The sequence below is a fragment of the Sciurus carolinensis genome, chromosome 5 (assembly GCF_902686445.1).
Source record: "Sciurus carolinensis chromosome 5, mSciCar1.2, whole genome shotgun sequence".
NCBI lineage: Eukaryota > Metazoa > Chordata > Mammalia > Rodentia > Sciuridae > Sciurus > Sciurus carolinensis.
The window spans coordinates 167,907,456-167,935,451 of record NC_062217.1 but is presented as its reverse complement, the minus strand read 5'-3'; the positions used below and the strand labels follow the sequence as shown (position 1 = coordinate 167,935,451).

Here is a 27,996-nt window from a genome sequence, read left to right as displayed (position 1 = left end):
CACTCAAATGTGTCTCAGAAATAGCTCTGAAGTTTTGCTAAAGGCGGCATCTGTCAGCAAAAGCTTCAGAGGTTATAGCAAACAAGGAGGCCTCTTTACTTGCGAAACAACTCGATGTGAACCACCGCAGGGGCGATCTTCTCCACCACGTCAGCAATGAAGTTATATTTATGGCGCAAACTGTTAGGATCTTCCTGCCCTGAGAACAAAAAAAAAAGACCAGGCACTTAACCGTACTGTGCTGCATGGCCTGGAGAGAGGTGGGTGAGAGGGAGCCCAGGTGTGTCACAGCGCCACGGTGCACACGCACAAGCACACCCAACACACAAGCCTGCACACCCACAGTCATACGCACACACACACTCCTACACACATGTGCACATACACATGCACTTGTACACAGATGCCCACATGTATTCATATACATGCACATGCATGCACAGACATGTGCACTCATGCATACTTGCACGCGTGCACAGGTGCTTACATGCATGTACACGCATATACTGACATACATTTGCACGCACACATACATGCGCCTCTCTTGACACGAGGGAACTGGCCATTCCCCAGGCTCCAGACTGAGTAAGAACTGGGACACTTCCAGGTCTTTTTGTGCCTGGTCACAGCTGCACAGCCGCAGCCTCCCGTAGCAGCACCTGAGTATCTGAAGATGGTGATTCAGTTCCTCCACAGCTGTGCCACCAGGGACCACAGCACCCAACTCCATACCACTGCACACAGGGACATCCCAGGGCCAGCCTGCCTCTCTGGAGCAGCTCCTGTTGGAGGTGAAGGAGCATCGATGGGCAAAGGGCCCTCTCTGCCCGGCTCCCTGGCTCCCACAAGCTCTTCGGGGTTGAAATCTGATCTTTTTGCATAAACCAATCAGAAAAAGACCTGCCACTACCAGGGGAAAAGAACCAACTGGACAAATTCACGATAGCATCATTTTATGACTACTGCTCTCAACGTGCTACCACTTTTTAATTTTTCCTACCTTCCTCTGGAAGAGGGAAAATCAGGTACTGTTCCCATAGTACATTTGGAGAAACTGAGGCTTACAGGTTTTGAGTGACTTCCCATAGATAAATGACATGCATAAATGACAAGAAAAGCTGTGCAAGCCCCCTTGACTCCATTTCTCCAAATCCACAACTTTCCCACTTCAGTACAGGCCCCACACATAGCTGCCACCCTCCTGGGTCTGCAGGTAATACTGATTAATTGGTGTATCTCCCTGAGCGCTCCAATGGGAGACAGAAATAAGAGGATGGAAATGTTCCTTTCAAACACAAAGCCTGGTGAACATCACCCAGAGACAAATGCATCTGAGCTTCCTGGGGCCAGCTTCCTGGGCAAGGGACAGGCAGAGGTCTGACTCAGGGAAGGCCAGCAATTCCAGAAGGAGCATAATGCATTCCTGAGACTCTCTCAAGAAGCACAATTACTAGAACCTCCCCACTATGGATCGTTAACTCGTTTCCTCTTTCCAACTTCCTGCATTCGGCAGGCATGGCCGAACTCGCCTGCAGCCAAGGTAAGATGAACACAGGGTTCTCCAGCTCAGAGGAGAAGCAAGTGTTCTCTCGCGAAGTCTAGAAAAAGAGGCCCCAGGGATGGTCCACCAGGAAAGCCACAGGGACAATCTGACCTGGACACTAGAGGCCTGAGGTCCATCCTCAGTCCTCCATTTCCCCACCTGTGAAATGGGGCCACTGCTTCTAGGACGAGAGGGAGAACGCGGGTCTTCCACTCAGCGATAGCAACGGGAGGGGCAGATGGTGAAAAACAGCCTGTGACAAGCCTGCCCTGTGTGGGTCAGACAACCTCTGACCTTCTGACCATCCTTTGGTGGACCAGCATCTACAGGAAACTGAACGCGGAACATCAACGAATTGTTCAAAGATGGCCAAAAAGTCAAGCGGAGGAAGAAATGTTTGGCTTCTCCAACCAGAAGGAGGATTAAAGGATTAAAGAAGCACCTGGCTGGGTGTTAATTCCTGGTCCACTTAAAAGGCCCGTTCTCCGGAACTGGACCTGTAGAGACGAAACGCTGCTGCCGCACTGTCCTGAGCACCCTGGCTGGCCTGTTTGCTCTGACCTCAATAGCCAGTCAACTGTCCTCCTTGCCGCAGGGTCAGGCCGGGTGGGGATGGCTCACGGGAGAGGCCAGGCAGGCTCTGCCTTGACCCACTGTGCAAGGGATGAGAGACGCAGGCGGGGGCAGTGCTGAGCCTGGCTCTGGCCTCAGGGGGAGCAGAATGTAGCCCTGGGCGCAGTGCCCACTAGCTGTGTGGCCTGCTCTATCACAGCTCCCCTCGGCCCGCAGTGCCAACACAGCAGCACCCACCTCAGAGTGCTTGCTGAGCGACACATAGGTTGTAATCAGTTGTATTTCTAGGTGTTTAGCTATAAAGAGTTGGTATCAGGCCGGGGAGATAACTCAGCTGGTGGAGTGCTTGCCTCGCAAGCACAAGGCCCTGACTTCGATCCCCAGTACCAAAAAATTTAAAAAATAAAAAAAAAAAAGAGTTGGTATCAAGATTTTTTTAAAAACATCAATGATAAGCATCAAAAACATTAAATACAAAGGGAAATATTTAACAAAATACACACAGGAACTGTCACTGAAAGCTCCAAAACATGTCAAAATAAATCAGATACCACACTTTTGGCTTGAAGATTCACTATCATTAAGCTATCAGTTCTCCCCAAACTGATCTGCAAATTAAACACGCTTATGAAAAATCTCAGCAGTTTTTTTTTTTTAAGAAATTGGAAACCAATTTTTAAAATTTATGTGGAAAGCAAAGAACCTCAAGTATGCAAAATATTCTCAAAAACAAAATCTGAATGATTTATACTATAGGATTTCATTTTTAAATGGAAAAAAATGCTAAATAACTAGGATTAGCAGAAGGATGAGGGATGAGTCACAGCAATTTATGGATCTTTCCACTTACCTAATACATATTTATCACTACTGATATTTTTTTCTTTTTACTTTTTTTTTTTTTTTTTGGTACCCAGGGGCGCTTAACCACTGAGCCACATCCCCACATCTCCAGCCCTTTCTATTTTTGATTTTGAGACAGGGTCTCATCTGTTGCTTAGGGCCTCACTAAATTGCTGAGACTGGCTTTGAGCTTGGGAGGCTCAGCAGGACCCAAGTGCTGGGATTATAAGTGCGGGCCAGCAAGGCCAGCCAGCTCACTACTGACATTTCACACAAGGAATGACCCACTCAGAGTGGCCCGCATTCCCCACAGCTTTATGAGTTTAAAGTTGCCAGGATTTGATCCCAAGATAATAATAGATTCCTCTCTCCTCTCTATAAACCACATGTCAAGCACACAACTCCATAAATGTGGCTTCCTTGGAGCCCACCCTCCCTGGGGGTTTGCAAATACATCTTCACTCCCGTCAATAACTGCTAGGAAGGAGGAGAGAAACGGCACGGTGTGGGGAAGCTCAGTGATCATTGTCCCTTGGGGAGTGACCCTCCATGTCTATGGGGATCAGATCCAGGACCCTCCACAGGTACCCCAATCCTTGAGAGTTCAAGTCCCTTATAGAAAAATGGGGCAGAGGACCTGATCAACCTATTCACAGTCTCCAGGGGACTATAAGTCACTTCTAAATGACTTATCATACCTAACACAATGCAAATGCTATGTACATAGTTGTCCATACCGTATCATTTAGGGAACAGTGGAAGGAGAACATCCGTACATGTGCAGCCAGATGCAGTTTGCTTTTGTATATGTATATTGCATATATATATATATATATATATTTTTTTTTTTTTTTTTTTTTTTAACCTGCAGTTGATTGAATCCATGGAAGAGGACCCTGCAGATATGGAAGGCTGACTATATTTGACACACATTATCACATTTAAGAAAATTTGTTGCAGTGAAAATGGAAATCACAGGCAGGAAGTGTGAACCAGAGAACAGACTTTTATCTTGGGTCCTCTCGGGAGAATGCACACGCATTCTCCTGCTTTAAATACCTCAGCTAGGTGTTTCATCTTTAAAGCACACACATCAGATAAAGATTAGAACCGAGGCAGGAGGAAGAGCAGAACATGCTCAGGGACCCCATGCCACGCTCCTCGATGTCTGCCCCAAGGCTCCCCAGAACATACAGCCCGTTCTCTGGGCAAACAGCTTGATGGACTAGCTCCAGGCAATTCGGTTTCAAATCGGACGGCACCACCTTCCTCCGCGACTCCACACCTTTGCCAAGTTGAGTTTCTGGCAGTTGCTGTGTTAAAAGGAGCGAACCACACGAAATTCAGTGTTGAACCGGAGTCAGGGCTGGCGGGGGCCAATCTGAATTTGAGATTTGAGAGGTCATGTGGCACCCGACAGGCGCATAAATCCTACTCACAGGGAGACGTGATTATTGAAAAATGAAGTGAAGCATTACTTTATTCTTTTGCAAATATCTCCCATGTTGATAGGTTCTTTGGACCTAACTACTTGATCAATGGAACTCTTGGGTATTCATTTGGCCTGAAAGTCATGAAAAAATTACTGCGACTGTAAGGGTGCTATAAATCGTGGATGTTTAGGACCTCCGCTGGTGTCTCGTGGCTCAGGCCTTCAGAGCACAAGTGGCCGTGCAGGGAGGTGGAGGAGCTCCAGCCTGGCGCCCTCCCCTTGCCCGGAAGGGGCCAATCAAAGCAGTGTCATCATGCATCTTTGGAAAATGTGCAGACACGGAACAGTTCAGCTGCAGGTGGCAGAGGCCACAGGTCCCTTCCTCGGTGACAGAGCAATTCCCTGTCAGCGAGGCTGCCTGGAGAAAGTCAAAGTGGAGAATCATTTTGCTCAGGTTAAATGGGATGAGTGTGTTTACACTGCAGTCACTTCCGTGTCGAGTTACCTGACCATGCCTGTCCCGGTACAGATGCAGCTTCCGAGGACACTGCCACCACCCACCCGCCAGCCCCGTGCTGCAGACCGAGGCGGTATGGGGGAACAGAGGACTGCATGTGGGTAGCAGGGAAATATGTCAGAGGAAAGACCGAACCACTCCTAATAATATAATAATAATAAATATGCCAATAACTGTTTCTTCTCTGAAGGAAATGTTACAAAATCGTTGTCATATGAAAAAGTGATCAAGGAGCCCACAGCCATAAAATAAAGGGGAAGGGGGCTACTCAAAAAGTGCAGGTGTAGCCAGGTGTGGTGGTGCCTACCTGCAACCCAGCCCCGTGGAAAGAGGACCACGAGTTCAAAGGTCAGCCTTGGCCATTCTGCAAAACGATCTAAATAAAATACAACAAGGTCTGGGGTTGAAGGTCTGGGATCCCAGGCCAACCCCTGCCCCGAAACAACCAGCGATATCCCAGCCCTGGCCCAGTCAGTCTAGCCTTGGAACGAGCTCGGACCTGTTCTCAGCGCAGTCCTGTGTCCCCTGTTCTTGTCCCTGCAGAGCTGCCTGCCCTCTCCCAACCTGGCATGGAGACTGTGGCTCCCAGGAGCATCAGGAATGGGCAGGAAGGCCAAGCCACACTCCAGGCCCCAAGCACTCCCAGCAGGGTCAGCGAGGCTACCAAAGGTCACGAGCCCCCAAGGAAAGCCTCTTCGGCTTCGGGGGCAGACCGAGCATCAAACCCCTCTTCTGCCCCTTGCAGCTGGGGTGCTTCAGATAGCAGCTATCCTCGTCCACGCCTCCATCTCCCTTCCTGGAACATGGAACCATAGGACGTGTAATGGGCAAGGGGGAGCCTAAGTGGCAGACCACACATAAAACACTCATCTCATGGCCCACGCTCAAGGTCAAGGTCAAGGTCTCCGGGTTACCACATCCCAGCTCTCAGCTCAGCACTGGGTCAGTACATTTCAACACCTCCAAGGGACTCCTCTCACACTTCCGAACCTTCTAGGTCTCATTTCTCCCTGAACCCCCCCAGATGCTGTGCTCCGTCCTAACCTCCTGCTTTCACACCTATTGTCCTTCTGGCCAGGGACTCCTTATTCTCCTCCACTACAGCTAGTCAAATCCCACCCAACCTTCACTATTGGCAACAAAATAATACACCGATAAGAGTAATGGTAGTTATTTATTGAGCATTTACTATGTGTCAAGCTGATTTTCTCTGCAAGCCTGAGGGGTGGATCTTATGTCCAGTCTTACAGAAAGGTGGAAAAACAGAGTGTCAGAGAAGGAAAGCCCCCGGCTCAGCGCCTCAATGCTGGCAAGTAGCAGAGGCCACAGGCCAGCACCATCCATCTGGGACTCCCGAGCTGGAGCCTCTGGTGCCCCACCCTGTGGGACGTGCTTTACACTTCCGGCCCAAGAAACAGGGTCAGGATGCAGGATTCACAGCACAACCTTCCCTTCCCGGGAGAACAATCCCACCATCCAATTTCTCAGCAGAGTTGATAAGTAGAGCTAATTTGGAAAACAGAACACAGTGTATTCGAGGGAAAAGAAATGAATCCCCCTTTATTCACAGGGAACAGCATGTTCCCAAAATTCAAATCAGTTGCAAGAACAGATTGATCAAATCCCCAGCATTTTAATGCACTGTCCTACATTCAGGACTGGCTACATAATTTGCAGAGCCCAGGGCAAAATGAAAATGAAATTTTTGTTCAAAAATTATTAGGGATCTCAAAACAGCAGCCCTAGAGCGTGAAGACAGGTGGGACCCTGCTGAACATGGAGCACCATGTGACTGCGCAGGCCCATGCGCAGGGAGGCTGCCTGGCCTGCGCTGCAAGTTCATTTCATTTAAAACCAAAATCCAGATAAAGTAGCAAAAGGTGCCACGTGCAGCTCAGGAGCTGCGGGAGGTGTGGCCTCAGTCTGTGGAACCCAGGAGCCCGTGGCCCCTGCAGGGGCTGACCCAGCACCCAGCTGCTGGCAATGGGGGGCAAGGGGCCATCCTGGGTGACCTGCAATGTTCAGACCGCACGACCTAGCCAAGGCAAGCTGCGTGAGCTCAGGCAGGCCCATCGGGCTGGGGGCTCCTCGGCTTTTAAATGAGGGGACTTAACTGGGTGACCTCTAAGGTCCCTTCCTGTTTTCAAATCACTTGTGATTTCTGACCTAATTTCTTCAACTTCAAATACCAGCACAGGCATTCATGCTGGAAAGACCACAAATAAAAGCACCGGCCAGTTGCAACAACGACCGGGACTCAGGGGACAGGAGAGATGGGAAGAAAGACAGCCAGGGCCTGGGGACTGCTCTTCAGGAGGCGGGACCAGCTAAGGCACTGGGCAGGTGGTGGGGATGGCTGGTCCTCTCCTTGCTTCTGCCACTTGGGCCTGGTCATCAGAGATAAAGGCAGGCAAGTTCTTTCAAATTCACTGTGCAGGAAACGAGGGCAATGGAAATGTCTGCACACCGGAGGGCCAGGAAGCCACTCTGATCATTAGGACTAGGAGAGTCTGTCTGGGGCCTCCACTGCTCTGGGCCCATATCTCCGCCCAGCTGCCCAGGAAAGTCTCCCCTGGCCTCCTGCAGACATGTGCTCTGTCTCCCTGGCAAGGAAACTGTAAATAAAGAAGGCAAACATAGCAGCCCCCTGCGGGGTGTTAAGCAAACTGGGACTGATCTCTGGGAACGGTCCAGGGTATGAAGGGGTGTGGTCCATTCCTCAGCTGTCATCAGCACCTTCCCGCAGCCCTGCCCCAGAGGTCCAGCCTCCCGCAGGTCTCGAATGCAGTGACACCCAGAATCTGTTGCCATGGGAAAGTGTGCTGGAGGCTTCCTCCTCTCCTTCCTACGCAGTCTTACCTGTCTTTGGTCTTCCCGTCAATCCCTAGCATCGCCAGATGAAAAGTAACTACAAAGAAGCTACTAAGTAAATCCAGGCCCCAATCCACAGAGGATCCCCAGGAGGAAATGACACTCCTGGGACCTGCCTGCAAGTCCTCACCCACCTGTTGCACTGAGTCCAGCACCTTTACAAGGGCCGGGACAGAAGGGAGCAGCTGGGGTGGATCGCGGTTCAGCCAAGCCCATAATGCTCCTCCTGCTTCCCAGCATCCCCTGCAGGAACCAAAGCCTGCCACCAGCGGCACTTCTGATGAGCGCAGGGGTGTGCACTAGCCGAAACAGCCACAGGGAGCTGGGAGCGAGCAGGCTGCAGGCCTAGGCGAACTGACACCAAGCGCCCACACTGGTCAGTCACTGGGGTGGCAGGAAGACGGGGCCTTTACTCAACACTGGGTCCCCACTTCAGGACTCTTCGTGTCAGGATGGAATTCAGGCCCCACCACTCTGGCACCTGAGGCCCACACAGCACACCTGTCCCAGGAATGGGCGGCAAGCTGGGACATGACAAGAGACAGGCACTTAACTACCCTGCAGCCTGCAGCTGGGGTGGGGCGCAGGGAGCACCCAGGAGGGTGTGGGGGCATGAGTTTTCCCTAGAAAAGGTCCCTTTGTGAGGTTTCTTACTGAATTTGAGAATGGCCAGAGAAGCACAAGAGGAGAAGCCAGAGAAGCAGAGAGCGGGAGAGACTGAGGGGGAAGGAGCAAGAGCGGCGTGGAAAGGGGCTTCCTCCTCCTCCAGTGAGGCTGGGCTACCTTCTCCCCCAGGCCCAGGGGACACCTCTGCACAGGTTCGGAAGGCCCATCGGTGGACGGGGCTCCTGCTTGCAAGAGAGCTCGCCTGGGGGAAAGGAACAGAAAAAGCACCACCCAGTGAGAAGCGAGATGCCCCACCAGGCTCGGGCTGCATGTTTCCGGCTGAGTGGCTGCACTCTGTCTGCGCTGCTCCATTACATTCCAAGGACACTTGTCAGCAGCGGCCAGAGCCAGCTCAGAGCCACTCTGAGGCGTGGAGACAGCGGAAGCAGAAGCAGCACCTTGCACAGTCCCGGAAACCAGACCCCCGTTCTCATGGGTGCTGGAGCTGCAGATTCCAGGGTGTGGGAGGAGGAGCCCAGGCTGAGAGGCCTCCTAGAGCCCTACGGATTACGCACAGGAAGGACACAGGCGTCACTGAGCTGTGGCCACAGTGGACAGCTGAGGGCCAAAATCAACCTGAAAACCCCATGCACCGTGATCATTGCCCACAAGTCAAAGGAGGAAACAGAGAAAAAAGACACGGCCCTCGGTGTCCCTTTGGTGTTCTGTCAAGCTTCCCACAGCCAGTGGCCCTCAGAACTACTCTTGCTAAAATGCAATGAATTCGCAAGTTGTGAGAGTTACGTTTTTCCTAAGATTAAAAATTGAATAATGGGCAAAGACACTCCCTGTCTTGTGCACAGAAATAAAGAAAGAGAATTCGTGTGACCTCTTTCTTTCCTTTTAATGAATCAAGAAGGAAGAGGCGGTGGAGCCCGGGAGCCTGGCCTCCATTTCCAGCCCACACTGGCACTTCCAAGTGCGGGCAGCCCCCCTCTTTCCGGTGCAGTCTCCCAGACAGCTCCGAGTGGGAAAAGCTCACCCGACGCCAGACCTCAGGCCGCGGTGCCCAGGGTGGCGCTCGAGCAGAGACTGTTTACAGGGGCTGGGCCAAGGCTGCGGCGGATGGTGGCAGGTGAAGGGAAGGAGATGGATCACCCAAACAAGTCCAGGACGGTCTCCCTCAAATAGGCGCATCAGGACCCAGCTTTCGGGGGCATGGGGCCAGCTGGCTGCGAGCCCCTCACTATGCTGTGACTCACAAGCTCCGCCTAGTTCTGCAGCCTTGGCTTTACTGAGAAAGGGTGCCTTTTCCAGAACAATGTGCCTGTGCTTAGAGGTGGCTGCCATTGAAAAATCACTTTTCAGTTTCAATGGCAAGGAGAAAACAATGGTGAGAGTGATCCCGGCTTGCAGCCTGGGCCTAACGCTTGACTTTGGTCAGATTCTTGCCTTTGACTGACTTTTCTAGCCTATTTTGGGTAGTAGAAGAACGTTTCCAATGAGCTCCCTGCACAACTTTTTTTCAGAAGCGTTTGAAGGCCCCACATGATGCATCTATTGTCTTTGGGGAAACAGCTGACTGCTCAGTCTGCAACACCATCAACAGTTCCTCTGATAAGCATCTGGCTCCGGTCCTGACCTTCACAGATTTCGCCACTGGCCTCTCTTCCTGCCATGACTCCTCTGGTTGTTTTGTCTGGAGCAGACCAGGCACTGCAGGCTAAGGAGGCAGAGCCAGTGGAGGCTGCTACCTTGGAGGCAAAGGGAGGGCCAGGCTAGCCCCAAGGGAGGGAGAGAAGATGGAGAGCAAGCCTTTGCCTCCAGGAAGAGGCCAGAGCAGTACCCAAGGCCCATGTGCCAGTGAGCTGCCATCTTGGGGGAGGAAGGAGACCAATGAGGGGAAGGTGGACGCCTCAGCAGACACCAGGAGATTCCGCCTCAAGCAAGCGACCTGGGACCCAAGACAAGCCACTTCCTTCTCTGGGCCTCAGTTACCTCATCTGTAGATGGGGGGAAGGCTAGACCATTTCCGACATCCTTTCCAGATCCAAAAAAAGCATATGAGCTAATAAATCTGAAAAGTGCATTTCCTGCCATTTTCGCTCTCCGTGCGAGAGGTCCCGCCGAATGCAGCGCTCTGGTTGTAACGCCAGTCCCTGGCTGGGGCTCCCGACAGGACCAGTCAGCCCTGCCGCAGCAGATTAGGCTTTCAGGGTGGCTTCGGGGCTGGTGTCCAGTTCCACGTCAGGGAGTCGCGGCACTCCGTTAAACGCACGAGGAGGATTCTCAGTCACAAAATGGAACGAAGGACTGAGGACGCGTGCTGCGACTTGAGGGACCCGCTAAGTGACAGAAGCCAGTCACAGGGACCAGACACTGCATGAGGCCAATTACAGGAAACGTCTAGAAAAGGCAAATTCAGAGACAGGAGGTTGACTAGGGCCAGACAGAGGGGGAGAAGCGGGTAGCTGTTAACAGGCACAGGGTTTTTTTCTGGGGTGGTGAGAATATTCTGGAATGAGTGGTAAGCACATCTCTGTGAACATACAAAAACACACAAAGGGTAAATTTTCTAGTACGTGAATTTGTGTTATTTATTTTGTGTGTTTGTGGTACCAGGGATTGCACCCAGGGGTGTTTTACCACTGAGTCACATCCCCGGTCCTTTTTCTTCTTTTCTTTCTTTTTTTTTTTTTTTTTTTTTTTTTTTTTTTGCGGTGCTGGGGATTGAACCCAGGGCCTTGTGCTTGCGAGGCAAGCACTCTACCAACTGAGCCCCCTTTTTATTTTCTTATTCAAAGATGCTGAGGCTGGCCTCAAGCTTACAATCATCCTGCTTCAGCCTCCAAACTCTGGGATTAAAGGCTCAGATCACCACGACTGGTAAATTATATCTCAGTGAAGTTACTATAAAAATAATGTTCCTTTTGTTTTACTTTTTTAATGTAACTACTGGAAAATTGAGTTTTTTATGTGTGACTCGTGTTATACTGCTAAGTGTACAAAACATTTGAATGAACACATTCTTCAAAATAAACAAAATGGTCTGGCCTCCTCCTGCATCCTGGTCAGAGCTGGCATCTGGGAGGTTCCCTGCAGCAGCCTCTGAGCTGGGCATCCAGGGACTCCAGTCCTGTCATGTCCTGGCTGGTGACCTTGGGCCGACACCTCCCCTTACTCGGCCCAGGCATATTGGACCTGACGGCCACATGAACCCTTCCAGGCCAGACAGTGTGTGATCACAACTCACCCTAGTAAAGCTGAATTTCAAAAGTGTTCACTCTACCCAAGTATCACTTATCCCTCACAGAAAATGAACCTCAGAATAAAAGTAACTTTTAAGACCAACCGAGTCACCTACCAACTGGGCAGAATGACCGGTTTGGACCGTTGTTTTCCATTCATCCCAGAGGATTTCCCCAGGGAATTTTCTTGTTGACTTTCAGTGACTCAAGAGGTTGAAATTCTATAACTGATGGCAACAGGCATGGCCGCAACCTCTGGAAAATAATTTGGCCATACACAGCAACATCCTTCTATCCAGTCACTGCACTCCTTGGTGCTATCCTCAGAGAACGACCCAAGACACGGAAGTAGCCATGAAGGTGGTGACAATGCTTGCCCCTCACTGCACTGTTGGCAATACCAGCGCGGCCCAAAGGGACACTGGAAGGAACCACCACCCAAGTGGTGGCCAAGCAGGGGCAGAAATGAGGATGGTGGCGGGAAATCATGAATCTTTTTCCTTCTTTAATTTTTCATGTGATTAAATGACTTTTTTTTTCTTTTTGGGGCTACCGGGATGATTGAACTCGGGGGCATTCCCAGCTCTGTTTTGTATTTTATTTAGACACAGGGCCTCACTGAGTTGCTCAGCACCTCGCTGTTGCTGAGGCTGGCTTTGAACTCACGATCCTCCTGCCTCAGCCTCCCGAGTCGCTGGGATTACAGGGGTGCGCCACAGCACCAAGCTTAAATGACATTTCTAACTTTAAAAAAACTGACATAGTACAACATGCCATCAAATGCATGAATGCATGTCCTAGATGGCCCAACAATATGGGGGAAACAAACGGAAAAGAGCCTTTATGCCAGGAGGAAAAACATGGCAGATTCGTCCCAAAGGAAACCTCGCCACAGGTTCCTAGGCTGAAGCCTCACCACTGCCTGATTCATCGGGTGTCGCCATGATGTGTATGTGGATTGTTTTGCCTGCAGCAAGAGTGGTGTAATTACCACCCAAGGACCCTCACAAGTGCTTCCAACCCTGGGGGAGAAGCCAGTCACACGGAAGGATTGCCTTGCTGTCATCTTCCAACTCGGAGAGGACATTTTTTTGGGAAAAAAAAGTTATCTTCAGCGCTATCTTGAAAAGGGAGAGTACGTGAGGACGCCCGCTGCCCATCACGCCTCGGGGAACGTCCTCTCCCAAGCCCACTGCTCCAGCAGGAGAGGCGCTGAGAGGGGCTCCGGCAGGGGCCTCGGGTCAGGTGCCCCATGGCCCCCATGGATGAGCTGTGTGTCACATTCCCATTGGGGACCTCAGTTTCCCTTCTTGGAAGCAAGAGGTTGGGCCGTACACCTGCAGGACTGTCCACACTCCAGTCTCAGGCACATGGTCCCCACAAGGCAGGTGGTAGCTTTGGCTAGCCACCAACATCTGTGTAGGGAAGGCAATGTCCTCGTCCACAAGGTCCAAGAAAGCATGAAAACGAGGAGGTGATATGGCTAGAGATGTGGAAAGTGACAGCTGGTGACATATTCCAGAGGATGGAGGGGTTCTGTGGTGGCCACCGATGACTGTTCCAAGGGGCGGACTGTAGATGCTCAGGGACAGCAAAACCCCAGGGCGCCTGGGCCTCGGGATCCTCTCAGGCCTCCGCCCTCCCTCCCGCATCTCCAGGGCTATCACCTGGGTTTTCCTACTGGGTTTTTTCCAAGGGGAGCTGAACCATATTGAGATATACTTTTCAGAGCCAAAATGTCAAACTGGTGGAGAAACGTCAGGCTAGGATCTGAGGCATGTCAGCTCAGGCCACTTCCTGACCAGCAAATGTCAAACGGAAACTTGGCCTGAAGCTGGGAGCGGTGGTACACAACTGCGACCCCAGGTACCCAGGAGAAGCACAAGTTCAAAGACTGAGAGTGTAGCTCAGTGGTGAGGTACTACTGGGTTCAATACCAGTACCACAAAAAAGAAAAGAAAAAGAAAGGAGAAACGCAGCCTGAGAGGAACACCATGGAGACACAGCCTCATGGCGGGAGTCCGCCTCTGTGACGCAGGCACAGGACAGCTGTGTGCTCAGTATAACGATTGGGGTGCTGTGTTTCGGACCAAAGTGTCTTAGCGTTTTGCACTTGGAGATGATGGTAGTGAACTCTGCCTTTGACCTTCCCGAGACAGGAAGGTGAAATTCAGTTATCTCGGTCACGAGCTACCGCATCTCAGTAGGAGGAGAACATGCCTGCTGCGGTCTCAGGGTGACCCCAGGGGTTCTTATGTCGGAAGCCTGGGCCCCAGTGTGGCGATATTGGGAGGTCGTGTGGAACTGGAGGTCAGGCCTCGTGGGATAACTGGATGACTCTGAGTGCTGCCCTGGGGGCTGGTCAGCTCTTGCAAGAGGATTGTTATAAAAGAGCCCCTCCTGTGTGTGTGTGTGTCTGTCTGTCTGTCTGTCTCTCTCTCTCTCTCTCTCTGCCCCTCTGACTTCCTGCATAGTCATGTGACTTCTTCCTTTTATATGCACTCCTACCGTTATGCCACCACCCACCATGAGGCCTTCACCAGAGCCAAGCATATGCTAGCACCATGCCCTTGAACCTCCAGAACTACGAGCTAAATAAACCTCTTTTCTTTTTAAAGTTCCCGACCTCAGATATCTCATGATAGTAACAGAAAACTGACTATGACAGTGCCCAAAGGAGATCTATGCCTGGATACCCAGGAAGCATATTACTTTTCCATCCTTCCAGCTCTATTCTTGATCCTGGTTCTATCAGAAGTCCTGGAAGAGTCTGGAAATGCCATCTAGAAGTCCTACTCCCATGTAACTTCAATGCTTCAGTTCTCCCAGTTGACAGAACTCCTTCATACCCGTTACCTCATCTGATCCTGCAACTGTCTCCTGGGCAGCACCACTGTCCCTGTGGAATAAATGAGGCAAGTGAGGCTGACGGGAGTTAGCAGCTCATCCAAAAGGTCCATGCAGGGCTAGATCCAGGTTTCCTAATGCTGGCAGTCCATAATGGACAGCAGTTCAGTGTTTCAGAATACTCAGGAGACCTCAACATCCCTCTTTTGGCAGGCAAAAAAATCAGTGAGGATCTAGTCCACCTGAACAGCACAATCACCCCCCTACATCTACACAATGGACAGTGGACACCCATCCAGCAGGAGGACACATGTCTGTCTCCAGCCGGCATGGAGCAGTCACCAAGACTGAGCACATTCTAGACCAGAAAAGTACTCTGACAAGTTCAAAAGAACAGAAATCATGCAAAGTAAATTCTCAGACTGCAGTAGAATTAAACTAGAAATTAATAACAGAATTGATAACGGAAAACTATCTGGAGGTGAATCAATACTTCTAAGCAACACTGGGGCAAAGAACTCTGAGGGGCAGTTCCTGAGTGAGAAGACTTGGGTTCAAACCCCAGCTCTTCCTCCTCCTACGGGCTGAGTGGTGTGAACCTCCCAGAGCCTCACCACCCTGGGGCTGGGTAGCCTGGAAGGCACCCCTCCCTCCCTGGGCAGCTGAGAGAAGAACCAGGCACGACCCGGAACCCCATCTCCGGGGTCCAGCTCAAGAAAGCACGTGGAGGCGGCAGCTCCTTGGGTCACTGTCCTGTATGGTGGCGCCTGCCCCATCCGGCCTGTCCTGGGAATGTAACAACCCCCTCCCCAGGTAGCTCCTTCTGTGCCAGGGAAAAGCCTTCCCTCCCCCACATCCGGTTGGCAGCCTTCTGCCTGGGCAACCCCAAGTGGCAGAACTCTGCCTGCCCCTCCTCCCCATGGAGTGACTGACACTTAGGATGCTGGCACCAGTGCGAGCGCAGCTCAGTCACTGGGCGTGAGATGACGCGCACGTTGGACAACCAGGCCTGGTCCTGCCCGGTCGGTGTGAAGGGCAGGAAAACGTGGCTCCTCACGCAGGCAGGCCGACCAGCTCCCCCTGGCTTGTTGCACAACGACTGAAAAAGACGTTCCTGAGGTTCACGCTGTTGCACAAGGCTCTGACTCACTAAGGCAGGCTTATTCAAACTTGGGAATGATCAGAAATTCCAGCCACGATACCATGCCCTCAGAGACGTTCGTGTGCAGGAAGACACGGCTCTCCCACAGCAAGGGACCAGCCAGCTGTGGAGGGCTCTGCTTATGAAATGTGCTTACACAACAATCTGTCCTAGGACTCTAAAATCGCAGGGTACTTGCGGGTTCCCAGCCCGTCTTGGGACGGGACAAATCTTTCCCAGAGCATGGAAACCAAGCCAGACATCATCCCAGAAGGTCCCAGGGCTTCTATAAACTGCCATCTCCTGGGTGTTACAAACTCCAGAAAGGATTAACAAGATGACATCTGTAAAATCCCAAGTGCCCCAGACGTACGGCTCTTAATTCAAGGGAAGCCACATACTTCTTGGATGACACAGGCAACAACCAGGATTTCCATCAGAGGACGACAGGGAAGCGGAATCTGACTGCCTGTGCCCAGAGACCTTCCCAAGGTATTAACTGGTAAAGTCCAGGCCAGCCTCCAGGACACCTGCCACCTTGAAGCCTCCCTAACCAGCCCACCTGCTCACCACCGGGAGAAGAGAGGCTCCCACACTTCTCCGAGCTGACTGTCCTGGCAGTCCCGGGCGATGGTCAGAGAGGTTGTTACAGCTCATTCTGACAGAGTTCTAGAAAAGCACGGAGCACGACACGAAGCCCTCCATGCAGTGAGGCCTGAGAGGAAGCACCTGCACACTGCTACTTCCATTACTACTTCACCGACAAGCTTTGGAGACCGGCATCCAAGAAGTCACATCCTCAAAGTGGAGACCGGACTCCTGAAGCTGGGCCCCCGTCAAGCTGGGCACCACATGACCTGTGATGACCACCATGGTATAGGGGCCACCAAGTCTCACCCCTGCTCCCTCCACTGGGTACACTTTCGAATACACAGCAGTTCTTCAATAAATGCTCTGGGTGAATTTAGAAACAGAACTCACATCACTGAATCCGAGAGGTGAACTCTGCACCCGTCCAGCAGTGACAGACATGCCTCTTCCTTGCCACTTCTTTCTGCCCTGAGGCATGTCGTCCTGGCTAATGTCCTCCTGTGGTTTTAAACACACGTCACTGAGCAGAGCTGAATCACACCAGCTTCCCTGCCATTTCCAGGAGTCTTTTGAAAAAGCACTGGGAATGGCTACAGGTCTTAGTTTCTCTGCAGGTGCCATTTTTCTCTTCTCTTCTCTCTTTTAGTGACAGAGAAGGTGGGAAAGGACACACAGTGCTGGCTTGGCAGGAGACTCACTCCAGAGGACTGGGGCAGTTCAGCCTCAGGTCCCAGATCCTCTTGGGGGTAGATATGTGACCCACAGTCTCCCAGGGACTCCCAGCAGCCAGCACAGAACCAAGGTTTAGGGCAACCAGTCTCTAGAAGGTTCCCATCCATTCCATGCCGACCATGGCTTTAACCATCACAATTTAAAGAAGGAAGTAACTCTTCAGGCAGCCCAACCAGCCTTCAAAATAGGAATACGGTGGCAATGATCTCCTGAGTCAGATTTTCTTGCAAGAATCCCAGGTCATTCTAGCTAGAAGGGACCCCAGAAATCAATCATCTGGTCCAGTCCTCTCCTTGCTGAGGCTTGGAGCTCAGAAGGAGGAGCTGGTCATCAGTCAGGTAACCGCCCACCAAAGGCCAGGGCCAGGTGTCAGCCCTCTGGCCCTGCCACCCCTGCTGGCCTTCCAAGGAACCTCAACCCCTGCCAAACTTGATTTTTCCTTCACATTAAGCTTAACCAGAGCTATTTATTCACCAGAAATATAAGCTCATGGAAAGTCTGATTTCTGAATCCAAGGCACAAAACTTGCCCAGGATCATACAACTCCAAATCCACTCAGAATCCAGTCCCGTGGTGCTGAGGCTGTCTGGCCACTGTGAACTCATGGTCCGGCCATAATCACCTACAGACTGTAGTTATTTTAAGCTCCAATGCAACTATTTACAGCTCTCCTGGACTAAAAGAAGTAAATCAAATGCTTGGCTTTTGATCCTGTTAACTTACTAATTTTATGAAACCTTAATAGTTCAACTCTTTAGCAAAATCATCTGAGCAATAGAAGTATTTAAGCAACTGTGAGAAAAATCTTTTATAAATGGCACAAAAGGGGGCATTGTGGCACATGCCTGTAATCCCAGCAGCTCAGGGGGCTGATACAGGAGGCTCGCAAGTTCACAGCCAGCCTCAGCAAAAGCAAGGTGCTAAGCAACTCAGTGAGACCCTAAGTCTAAATAAAATACAAAATTGGGCTGGTGATGTGGCTCAGTGGTCGAATGCCCCTGAGTTCCATCCCCAGGACCCAAAAAAAAGGCTCAAAAGACCTTAAAATTTCCAAGTTTCAAAGGACTGAAACCTGGACACTCAAAGCTTTCCACCAACCCTGCGCTAAAATGAAGGCTGGTCCCTTGCACACTTATTTCTTAAGTGGCAAAAGATGTGTTTGAATTGCCAATAGTGGAAATGACTCTCCAGCAGATGCTGCACGTGACCAAAGAAAATAAAATCATGGGTGAGGAAGGGTGGTACTTCCCCCATTGTGTGAAACCTAAGCCCAGGGGGAAGGGGCTTCACTCTGTGCCACAGTGTCCCCCCAGGCTCAGCATAGCCTGGCACTCAACGAACAACGATCAGGGTTCAAGGCTCCCACCTAAACACAGTTCACCAACGGCGCAAGCCTTGAAGAAATAAAGCAACTGCTTATTCTGTGGCCCCAACCATCAGAGGTTCTGGGGCGAGTCCAGGACCCAGCACCCCTGAGAACCTCCTGTGCAGGGAGTCCCTGGGCATCCTCCTCCCCCCGGATGCTTGGAGACTTCTAGGCTGGTCAGGGCTGCCGTCAGGGATAAGGTGGGCTTGTCTGGACTGGGTACTTAGAGGAGAAATGGCTAGGCTTCTACTGCCTGGGGATTCCTTAGCGGGGCCCCTTCCTGGCTTCTCGTCCACTGAGCAGAGACATGTAGCATGAGTTCTGGCTCATCTTTTGGAACGTCCAGGATCCAGAAGGGCCTTTTCCTCCTCCAGAGCAGCTTGGGGTCAGGACTCTAGTTTGGAAACACCTTTACGACAGCCCCTCTAGCCTTGCTTCTCCTTGGCAGGGCTACGTGGATGGCAATTGGAGAAAACCTTGTCCTCAAAATCCTGCGCCTGCAGGAGAGCTGGGATCTGCCTGCTTAAGGCCACGGCCATCTGGAGCACTGTTTATTTCAGCTATTAGCTGCAGCTTAGCTGCAGTTGGCTTATAATCGCTGCTGCTCTGTGCGCAGCACAGATTGGGGGTTATGAACAGAGTTCTGGAACCAGATGCATGAGTCCAAGCCCTGGGAACGACACTGCTCTGTGATTGTCACCCAGCTGGGGGGAGTACAGCAATAGCATTGTTAGGAGGATGAAGGGTTGATAAATACATGCACAAAAGAAGCATAAGCTGTATGTGAGCCCTTATTATTATTATTATTATTATTATTATCATTATTATCCTAGTATTAACTGCAATTCTATCTTTTCCCCATACTCTCCTGACCAGCAGAGTAGATGGCAGATCCTTGTTCTCTGATGTAACTATAGTTTTCCAAGGAGACCCTGCCAGCAGCCATGAGCTCTGAAATTGATGGTTTGCTTTCATTTCCAATTCCACAATTAGAAACGTTCTCTGAGGTCTTCATTAAATAATTCACAGAAAGAAGTGCTTTATTTTGAATGGTGACATTTCCTCCACCCAAAGGGCCACCACAACTCCAAAGGCTGGCTTGCCTCCTCAGCACCTCTCCTCTAACAGCATCCTCCTCTTCCTCTGCACCCTGCCCAGACAAACCCTCCTCGAATCCCTGGGATCCTGGACCACACTGAGGGCAGAGTTCTTCCCCCACACCTTCTATTCAAAACAGCACCTCTCTGAAGGTCTGTGCCCACCCGGCAAAGCTGCGCTCCTGCAACCCTTGCACCAGAGCAGGCTGCCAACTCTCCTCATTCACTGTGATGTCAACTGACCTACCCTGGGCACCAGATGCTGAGAGCTGGAACAGAGGCCATTGGCACCCAGGCTCCCATCCTGGAAATAACTCCGGAAAGTCAGGGCGGAGTGTCCGATGGGGAGCGCGGGGCAGGGCAAAGCAACGCCTTCCGCTAAGGGCCAGGATGGGCACAAGGTCTCAAGCACCTCCTACGCCCACATTCATTCATTCATTCATTCAGCCATCCACTCACTCACCCACCCACAGGCAGACAGACACACAAACAGAGTCAGACACGCTGCAAACTCAATAAATATTTGCAAAAGTAGGAGGGACGGAAGAGGCCAATGCTGCACCCCTTCTGTCTCCCTTCTTTTCAGGGAAGCCAAGCTCATTCTTCTTTGTCTGTCCCCACCCTAGTGCACCTGGAGACCGCTGGGAGTCCGAGGGCCAATGATGGACCTGTTTCTCTCCACAGGGCGACTCAACCCAACAAGCATGTGGACTCTGCCAACTCCAGAGCTCATTAAGTGACTCGGCTTCAGTGGCAATAAATTAGGCAGTTCACATGGTGCCAGTAACTCAGGACCTGGTGCAGCGAGCCTATACACAGTAACAGCCACCTTGCTTTTGACCAAAATATGCTTTCTTAATATTGTCACTACACACTCAGATTCTGGCAGGAACCCAAACTCCCCACTCCTCCGCCAGGCTTTTTCTGAGCTGCCCCGATCCAAGAACCAAGAAGGTCAGTATACATGACACAGCCCCTCTTCATCAGTCCGGGGACTCGGATGGCCCAGCCTGGTTCATTCCCTGGCCCTCCCCAAATGCACGCCACAACATCAGTCCATTCCCCTCTTCCCAAACAAAGCTCAGGGTGCTCCGTGCTGGGGGATGCATACCCTGGATCCCTGCCTCTTGGAAAACTCCTGAATAAGGCTGCCTGAGTTCAAACTGTAGCTGAGTGACCTTGGGCAACCGATTCAACCTCGGTTTCACTTCGGGTAAAACAGGAAGGGGGGTGCAGAAGCTTCCTCCCCAGAGGTCAAGACTGAAAGAGGCTGGGACAACTTACCTGGCAAAGAACTTGCACTGAGCAGGTAAGCTTCTCAACATGGCTTCCTGGCCCTCAGATCATTTTTCTCTGAAATGATTCTCCTCTCCCTAATGAGGCTGAGTTTCCTGAGGGCTGAGGCTGGGCTCCCATATTAGTGGACGCATGTCCTCCAGCCTCTCTCCCTGTACAACTCTGGCACCTTCCTCTCCATGTGAGCCATACTGTGCCAGGCACTAGGTGGTCATGCTGGACCAGTTCCTATAAAGAACAGTCTAGACCCTCGGTCCTGCGCGCTCCCATCTCTCTCTCCACACGCATGCATTCAGAAGGTAATGCCAGGTCTGGGCAGCAGCCCTGTGGCTGAGGCCAAGTGCACTGCCAAGCCCAGCTGGCCGGTCCCACACCACTGGACTGGCCAGGGCTGAACTATGTATTGTTTCTCCACATGGCATCTCTTCTTGGAGACAGAGCATCTCTCCCCGAGGTTAGGGCAGTCATTTCTCCACTGTCCGTGCCCCACCACCACCTCCAGGGTCAGAACAGATATGGATACAGAAAAGCTGAATGAGGGAGCCAGGGTACATTTCTTCCTCATCCCTAACCCATCCTGCCTCTGGCTCTGCAGATTTCTGATCCAGCGCTGGAGTTAAGCTTATTATTCAAAAGGAGCCGCTTTCACTTTTATAGGTCTGGCTCAAAACGGGCGAGACAGGCAGCGACAGTGCTGAAACGTCAGCGGCACTAAACCCGTCCTTCCCGGGAAGACCATCTGAGGAAACTACGGGCCGACAGGGCAAAGCTGCGCTGCTCCTTTCCCAGAAAAAGTTAAACTTTTCACTGAGAGGAGCCCTGAGAAAGTTGCTGCATGGGTAATTTGAAAGCCAGGAGGGGAGCAGAGAATAGAAGGAAGGAAGCAACAGGGTCCTGGGGTCCAAAGCCGCTCGGTCCTCAACTTCTTTCCACTCGTTATGTTTACATTCCTGTCCTATTTGTCCGGGGTCCCTGGTGCTGTGGTTTCCCGCGGAACATCCAGCGGCAGGCCGCAGGGCCGGATGCCTTGTCACTCCCGCCCGGGGCTGCCGGGCAGAGCGCGCAGGGAACCCGCCAGGCGCGGACCAACCCCGGGCTGGGCGCGGAGCTCGCTTCCGAGGGAGCCCGTGGAATGCTGTCATCCCAGGGCCCTACCCACCTCTCCCGGCAAGCGGGCGCCCCGAACACCCTACAAAGTTCCGTTGCCCCTCGGCTTGCCCATCCGTCCCGCGGGGCAGATCAGGGTGGAATGGAGGGACTGGGGAGCTGCCCGGTAGGGAGGGGTACCTTGTCCGCAGGCGCCGCGCTGTAGGACGATGACCGGCGGCTGATGCAGCCTCTCCGAGCGACGGCTGGCAGCGCGCAGCTGGCACAGGTTGGCGTAGGTATTGGCGTCGCTGCCGCACACCGGTTCGCTGCTGGCACACACACACTGTCCCGCCTGCGACCGCCGGCGCACGGTGGCCGAGGCGGGCACCCCGAAGGACACCACACACTGCAGCCCCTCGCCGCAAGGGCCCTCCTGCAGGCCGCACGCGGCGCCCTCGGGGGCGCCGCACACCTCGCAGCAGCCGCACGCGTCGCGGACCCGACCGCCTTCGCAGTTGGCCGGCGGAGGGGCGCAGCGCGCGGGCTCGCAGCGCTCGGGACAGCCAGCGGCTGGCCCGGTGGCAGCAGGCGCGGAGCGGCCGGTCCGGGGCGGCAGCGCCGAGGCAGGCGCCGCCAGCAGCAGCAGCAGCGGGAGGAGCACGGCGCGCGGGGACTGCATGGCGGATCCGACGGCGGCGGGCTGGACCAGGGCCGGAGAGGAGCGCCGGGAGAGCGCGGGAGGGCCTCGGAGGCAGCGGGTGCGAGTGCGCGCGGCCGCACGGCCCAGCCTATTGGCCTCGCGGCGGTGACGAGCCGCCTTAGGACGGGCACAGCGCCCGGGAGGGGGGGTGGCCGCAGGGAGGGCGGGCGGCCGGCCCGGGACCGCCCACGGCGGGGAAAGGGCGGGCGCGCCGGGACAGGGCGGGGCGCCGTCCTCCCTCCGCGGGGCTCAGTTTCCCCTTCTACGCGCCCCTGTAGCTCCTCCCGCGGGTTCTTCGCCGCGATTCGCGATCTTAAAACCAAACCAAAACGACAGTCTGTCGAACCTGCCGCGGCCCCGCGCGCGAACGCAGGGAAAGTTCCCGCAGGTCTCCTAGTTGGGGAGCCGCCCTGGCATTGCGGGCCGGGCTGATCTCGAATGGAAGGGGCGCTACACAGATCCCGGGAAGCCGCCGAGCCACGCACTGGAGCTGTCTGGCCCCTGTCCTCTGCACGCAGGCCAGTGACCGTGGGCCTATGCAGCGGTCCAAAAGCGGCGTCCGCGGGGCTGGCAGGAAGCCAGCGTCCAGACCTATGGTTAGGAGAAAAAAGCAAAGAGCCAAAGTACGTTAGGAGGTCATTCTTTGCATCTGGTTCTTTTTAGAAGTTGATATCGCTGGTGGGCATGCTAGTCCACGGAGCATCGCCGAAAGGAGACGAGTACCTGGTCGAGGTGAGGATGGTTTCTGGTCGGGGAGGGACTTTGTGCAGTTTAAATTTGCCACCACGTGCGCGTGATTGGCTCAAAACGTTTTGTTATCAAATAGAAGAGCTCGCCTTTGATCTTCCACCCGAGATCTTCAGTGCATTCTTGGGACAGAGGTGAATTTGGAAATCGCCAGGAAGGGCAGGAGGGACTTGAAGTCTCGTCCCTATACCCAGGGGCGGTGTTGGCCACACCAAGCAGCTGGTCAAAGCTTACATCCAAGGGCACAGTAGGAGGAGTCTCCGCACGCCCCTCCTGAGCAGAGGCCCCCAGAAACAATGTGCCTGGGACCAGGAGGAGATTTGCACGGGTTTCCCGGTCTTATGCGTCTGAGTTGTTCCCTTGTGCACACGTTCCCTTTCCAAGAAAAATAGCTTAAAAAGTAAAGATTCATGTACTTCCAAATTCCTCAGAGGACATCTCAAAGGTGAGCCTTATTCAATACAGCCAAGTTCCAGAGGAGTCCACAGGCCAGGGCCCCAGCAGCCCTGGGTATGAGAAATGCTTGGTGTCCCCAACCTGACTTCCTCTGACCCCATTACAACATTTCATTCAGAAATGAAAGCCAGACTCCCACCTGTACAAAGGGAGGCCTTGACCCAAAATCCACTCAGCCCAGGAGACCAAGGGGGCAGTTACCTCATGAGGACCTGGCTATTCGATGAGTCTGGGGAGGAGTGCAATCAGCAAAGCTGATCACCAGCGAAAGACTCCTGGGAGACCCATGAACCGCAAGGGGCATGCGGAGGTGAATAAAGTAGTGAAGACCTCTGTGTCCTGTTCCTTTGTTTTACAGATAAAACCCAGTGCTAGGAAGGCTGTGGCTCCAGGGGAGGGAGGCATCACACACAAGTTCAGAGTGAACTGTCCCTGTGCCCAGCCCCCATCCTCCAACCAAAGGCCAGAACGCAGGGTGAACCAGCTGATTTAAGAGAGTGTGACCAGCCAGGCACGCTGGTGGTGCTGGCCTATAATCCCAGGTTCTAAGGCTGAGGCAGGAGGATCACAAGTTCAAAGCCAGCCCCAGCAAAAAGGAGGTGCTAAGCAACTCAGTGAAACCCTGACTCTAAATAAAATACAAAATAGGACTGGGATGTGGCGCAGTGGTTGAGTGCCCCTGAGTTCAATCCCAGGTACTCAAAAAAAAAAAAATGAGCACAGCTTCCCCACTGCTGGCCGGGGAGGGATTTCTGCCCCTTGCCTGAGTCCCCATCATCCACCCCACTCCGCCCAGCCCTCACTGCCCCCGCACCTTCTTCGCCACTCCAGTACTGAATAACTTGCACTTTCCAGAACATTCCTTCCTGCTTAAAGTCTCCATGCCTTTGCTCCAGCTCTTCCCTCTGTCAGAAATGCCCTTCCCCTTCATGTGACTAGTGTGACCTAATGTAACAGTGTCCTCTGAGGGGCCTTGGTTCAAATCCTACTTCTGGGTTTGAATTCTGTGACTCTGAGACCCCAGGGTAGTTTCACCAGGAAAATGGCAGTGACTACATATCTCCCTTGAGTGACTGGCCTGAGGCCCGCCCTCAGGCGCCACTCCTCAGGGCTCTTCCAGCCACTGTGCTCCTCTTCCACCCTCTTCCACCCTCCTATCCCTGCCCAGTGCCATTTCCTCTGTCTCTCACCCTCGGGCACCTATGTGACTGTTACTGCCCCAGTTCGTCACCCCACCCCCAGGGCAGGGGTTCAGTCCTCCTGGTCTTTGAACATCCTGGTACCAGCACAGTGCCATGACACAGCCTGCCCTTTGGAAAGTGTCTGTGGAGGTAAACCATCCCTGTGATGGAGAACGACTTGGAAGGGGTGTTTTTAATGGTGATGAGAACAAGTGCAAGACACGGAGGCCTCCTAGGGAGTAGGCCTCGTATGAGAGACGGAAGACAGCACCTCCCCAGTGCTGAGAGCCATGCGGGGGCTTCTTGGGGTCAACAGAAGGAGGACTGGATGACCACATGGTGCCCAAGAGGCAGAACTTACAATGCCCAGGGGCAGAGACTGCCCAACATGATCACAGGATCATCTCCCAGGGACAGAGACTCTGCCCAGCATGGTCACAGAATCATCTCCCAGGTGTGAGTGCTCTGGCGTGACAGGTCACTAAGAAAACAAGCTTGACAGAGGGACCCTGTCTTAGTCCATCTTCCATTGCTGTAACTAAATACCTGAGGCTAGGTCACGCAGAAAGAAGATTCACCATTGTGGTGCCTGAAAATCCAAGCTAGTTCAGCCTCTGGTAAAGCCTTTCTGGTATAGCACAAGTTGGCAGATGGCATGGTGGTGGGAGCGAACGTACACAAGACGTAGAGGTCACATGGAGAGAAGGGAATAAGAGGGATCCAGGGCCGAGGCTTGCCCTTGTAACAATCCACTCTCTTGGGAACTCGCTGGGGTCCCCCGACGAGGACTGCATTACTCTCTCCCAGGGGTGATGCTCCAGTAACAGTCACAGTCCACCAGACCCCATCTCTTAAGGGTGCACCACCTCTCTATACCGGGAACCAAACTTCCAGCACATGAGCTTCTGGGGAACACACTCAAGCCACATTCAAACTGTAGCTGGCCCCAACAAATCCTTCAACTCTGAGAGAAATAAAGTCCTGCTGGAAGGATTAGCCCTGAATAGTCCACACGGGAGGGTGCTGTGTGTGCCTGAGCGTGAACGTGTGATTCCGTGCATGTGACCGTTGTGTGCACATGTGGAAGGGAACAAAAACACCCGTTGAAACCCGGCACCACACGCCCACCCTTGATCTTCACACACCCTTGATCTTGGCGGGATCCTAACACCTCCTCCTCTGCAGGCAGTGCTTCCCATCGGCAAGCCTTGCTCTTTCTCTTCTACAGTCTTCCCCATCTGCTCCCATTTATAAAGAAAATGTCTTAAAGCATGCATTTTTTGATGCATCATGAAAATTCATTTCTCACCCACAAAGTCTTGGCACTACTTCCTAGAGAGGATTTTTCCAGAAAAAAAAAAAAGAGGATAACACTAAAGCCAAACAGGCAAGTTCCTTGCATCCTCTCTGCAGCCCTAATTTACAGCATTTGAGCTTTAATTTTGAACAGAGGAGTCCATTCATGAATAATGAATGATGAAGCGCAGGGCTGCCAAAGCCTTGATCAGGAAATGAGGCTCCTGAGTTGGAACCCAGCAGCCCTGGTTGCTGTCCAGTAAAGGAAGGATCTGTTACCCCCGACCTCTGTTCTCTCAAAGGTACAAAGGACCTGGAATGGTCGGGGGCTCAGGTTTCCTGTCCTGATTCACAGGACCTAAAACCCAAGGCGCTCCATTCATGATTCTGACTCTTCCTATAAATGTACACTCCCCAATCCCTGATTTCCAGGGGTTCTCGTCCCAGGGAGATGAAGTACAAGCTTCTTCACCTGACTTCCCAAGTCCGCCATGGTCTCACCCAGACTGGCCCTCGAGGCAGGTTGTTCAGTGGCCCCAGGGCAGCAGGCACCCTTCCCCAGCCATTCATCCTCCCACAGTAGCAGAACCTTGGCAGGCACTGACAGCAGGTGACTGAGCTGGTTAGAGCTCCCTTTGCTCTGGGTGCCAGGCACGCTCCCACATCCATTCAGCAGCTTATGTGACCCAGGCCCTCTGCTCAATGGCGGAGAGGCAGCCTTGGAGTGCCAGGTGCCCGGGGAGCTAGAGGCCCAGCATTTTCTGCAATTCTCTGCCTGTGCTCCCAAGAGGGCGATTACTGGTTACAGGTGACCACTGAGCATTTGAAGTGTGGCAAGTGAAAACAAGGACCTGAATTTTTATTTCTATCTAATCTTAATTAATTTAAATGTAATAGCCACATGTGTGCACCCCACGAGCCACCTGAGACCCTTGGCCCTACAAAGAGGGGGCTCAGAAAACAACTGCAGGGTGACTGGAGGATATCCCACCTGGAGGGGATGAGGATGTTAAGAGGAGATGGCTAAGCTAAATGAGCCAGGCACAGAAAGACAAGGGCTGCCTCTTCTCACTCTTTTGTGAAAGCTAAAAAAGCCAATAGTGGTTTCTAGAGAGTGGGAAGGCAGGGTAGAGAGAGATGGACAGAGATTAGGTGTGGACACTCTAACACAGGTAACCAGGAGGGACTGGTTCTGGTGCTCCACAGCAGTCAGTAACTACAGTCTATAGCAATCTATGACATATTTTAAAATAACTAGAAGAGTCCCAAGGTTCTCAACATATAGAAATGATCACTGTTGAGGAGGTGGAAATGGTATTAACCCTGATTTTACCATTATACATTTTATTTATATGTGCATGTATATGTATATATGCATGTTAGATTATCATACAGTACCCTATAAATTCATAAAATATTAAAGTATTAATTAAAATTTTTTCATTTTTTTTTCCAAAAGGAGATTGGGCTACATCTTGAGGGATGGGGAGGATTTGGGCAGGTAGACAGAAAAGGGGGAGCACACTCTTGGGGTATCATGAGTCCGCCCAGGTGGGGAACCTCCAAGCTGCCCAGGATGGCTGCAGACCGACAGGAGTCCCCAAGGCAGGAGAGGCTGCTGAAGGGAAGGGTACCCTGGGCCAGACTGCGACAGGCCCTGGCTGTCCTCCTAACGAATTTAGATTTGATGTGGGTGCTGATGAGTAGTTTATCAGTTGTTAAGAGGTGTATCATCTTAGGGAGACAATGATTCAGCCACCCATTATTAAAAATAGATATATTATTATATTTTGGCTGAGGAGCACTTTGAATTAAATTGAAGAT

General features: G+C 52.4%; 1 protein-coding gene across 1 annotated transcript in view; it reads right to left on the bottom strand.

Moving 5' to 3' along the window:
- Htra1 (HtrA serine peptidase 1) overlaps nt 1–22,612 on the bottom strand; it is a 46,524-nt gene extending 23,912 nt beyond the window's left edge. Inside the window, exons 1-2 of the mRNA XM_047553898.1 lie at nt 21,991–22,612; nt 100–199 (exon numbers count right to left, since the gene is read on the bottom strand). Coding sequence (XP_047409854.1) covers nt 100–199; nt 21,991–22,471 — 581 coding nt within the window. The 5' untranslated portion in view covers nt 22,472–22,612. The remainder of the gene's footprint in view (nt 1–99; nt 200–21,990) is intronic.
- Nucleotides 22,613–27,996: the final 5,384 nt, after the last annotated feature.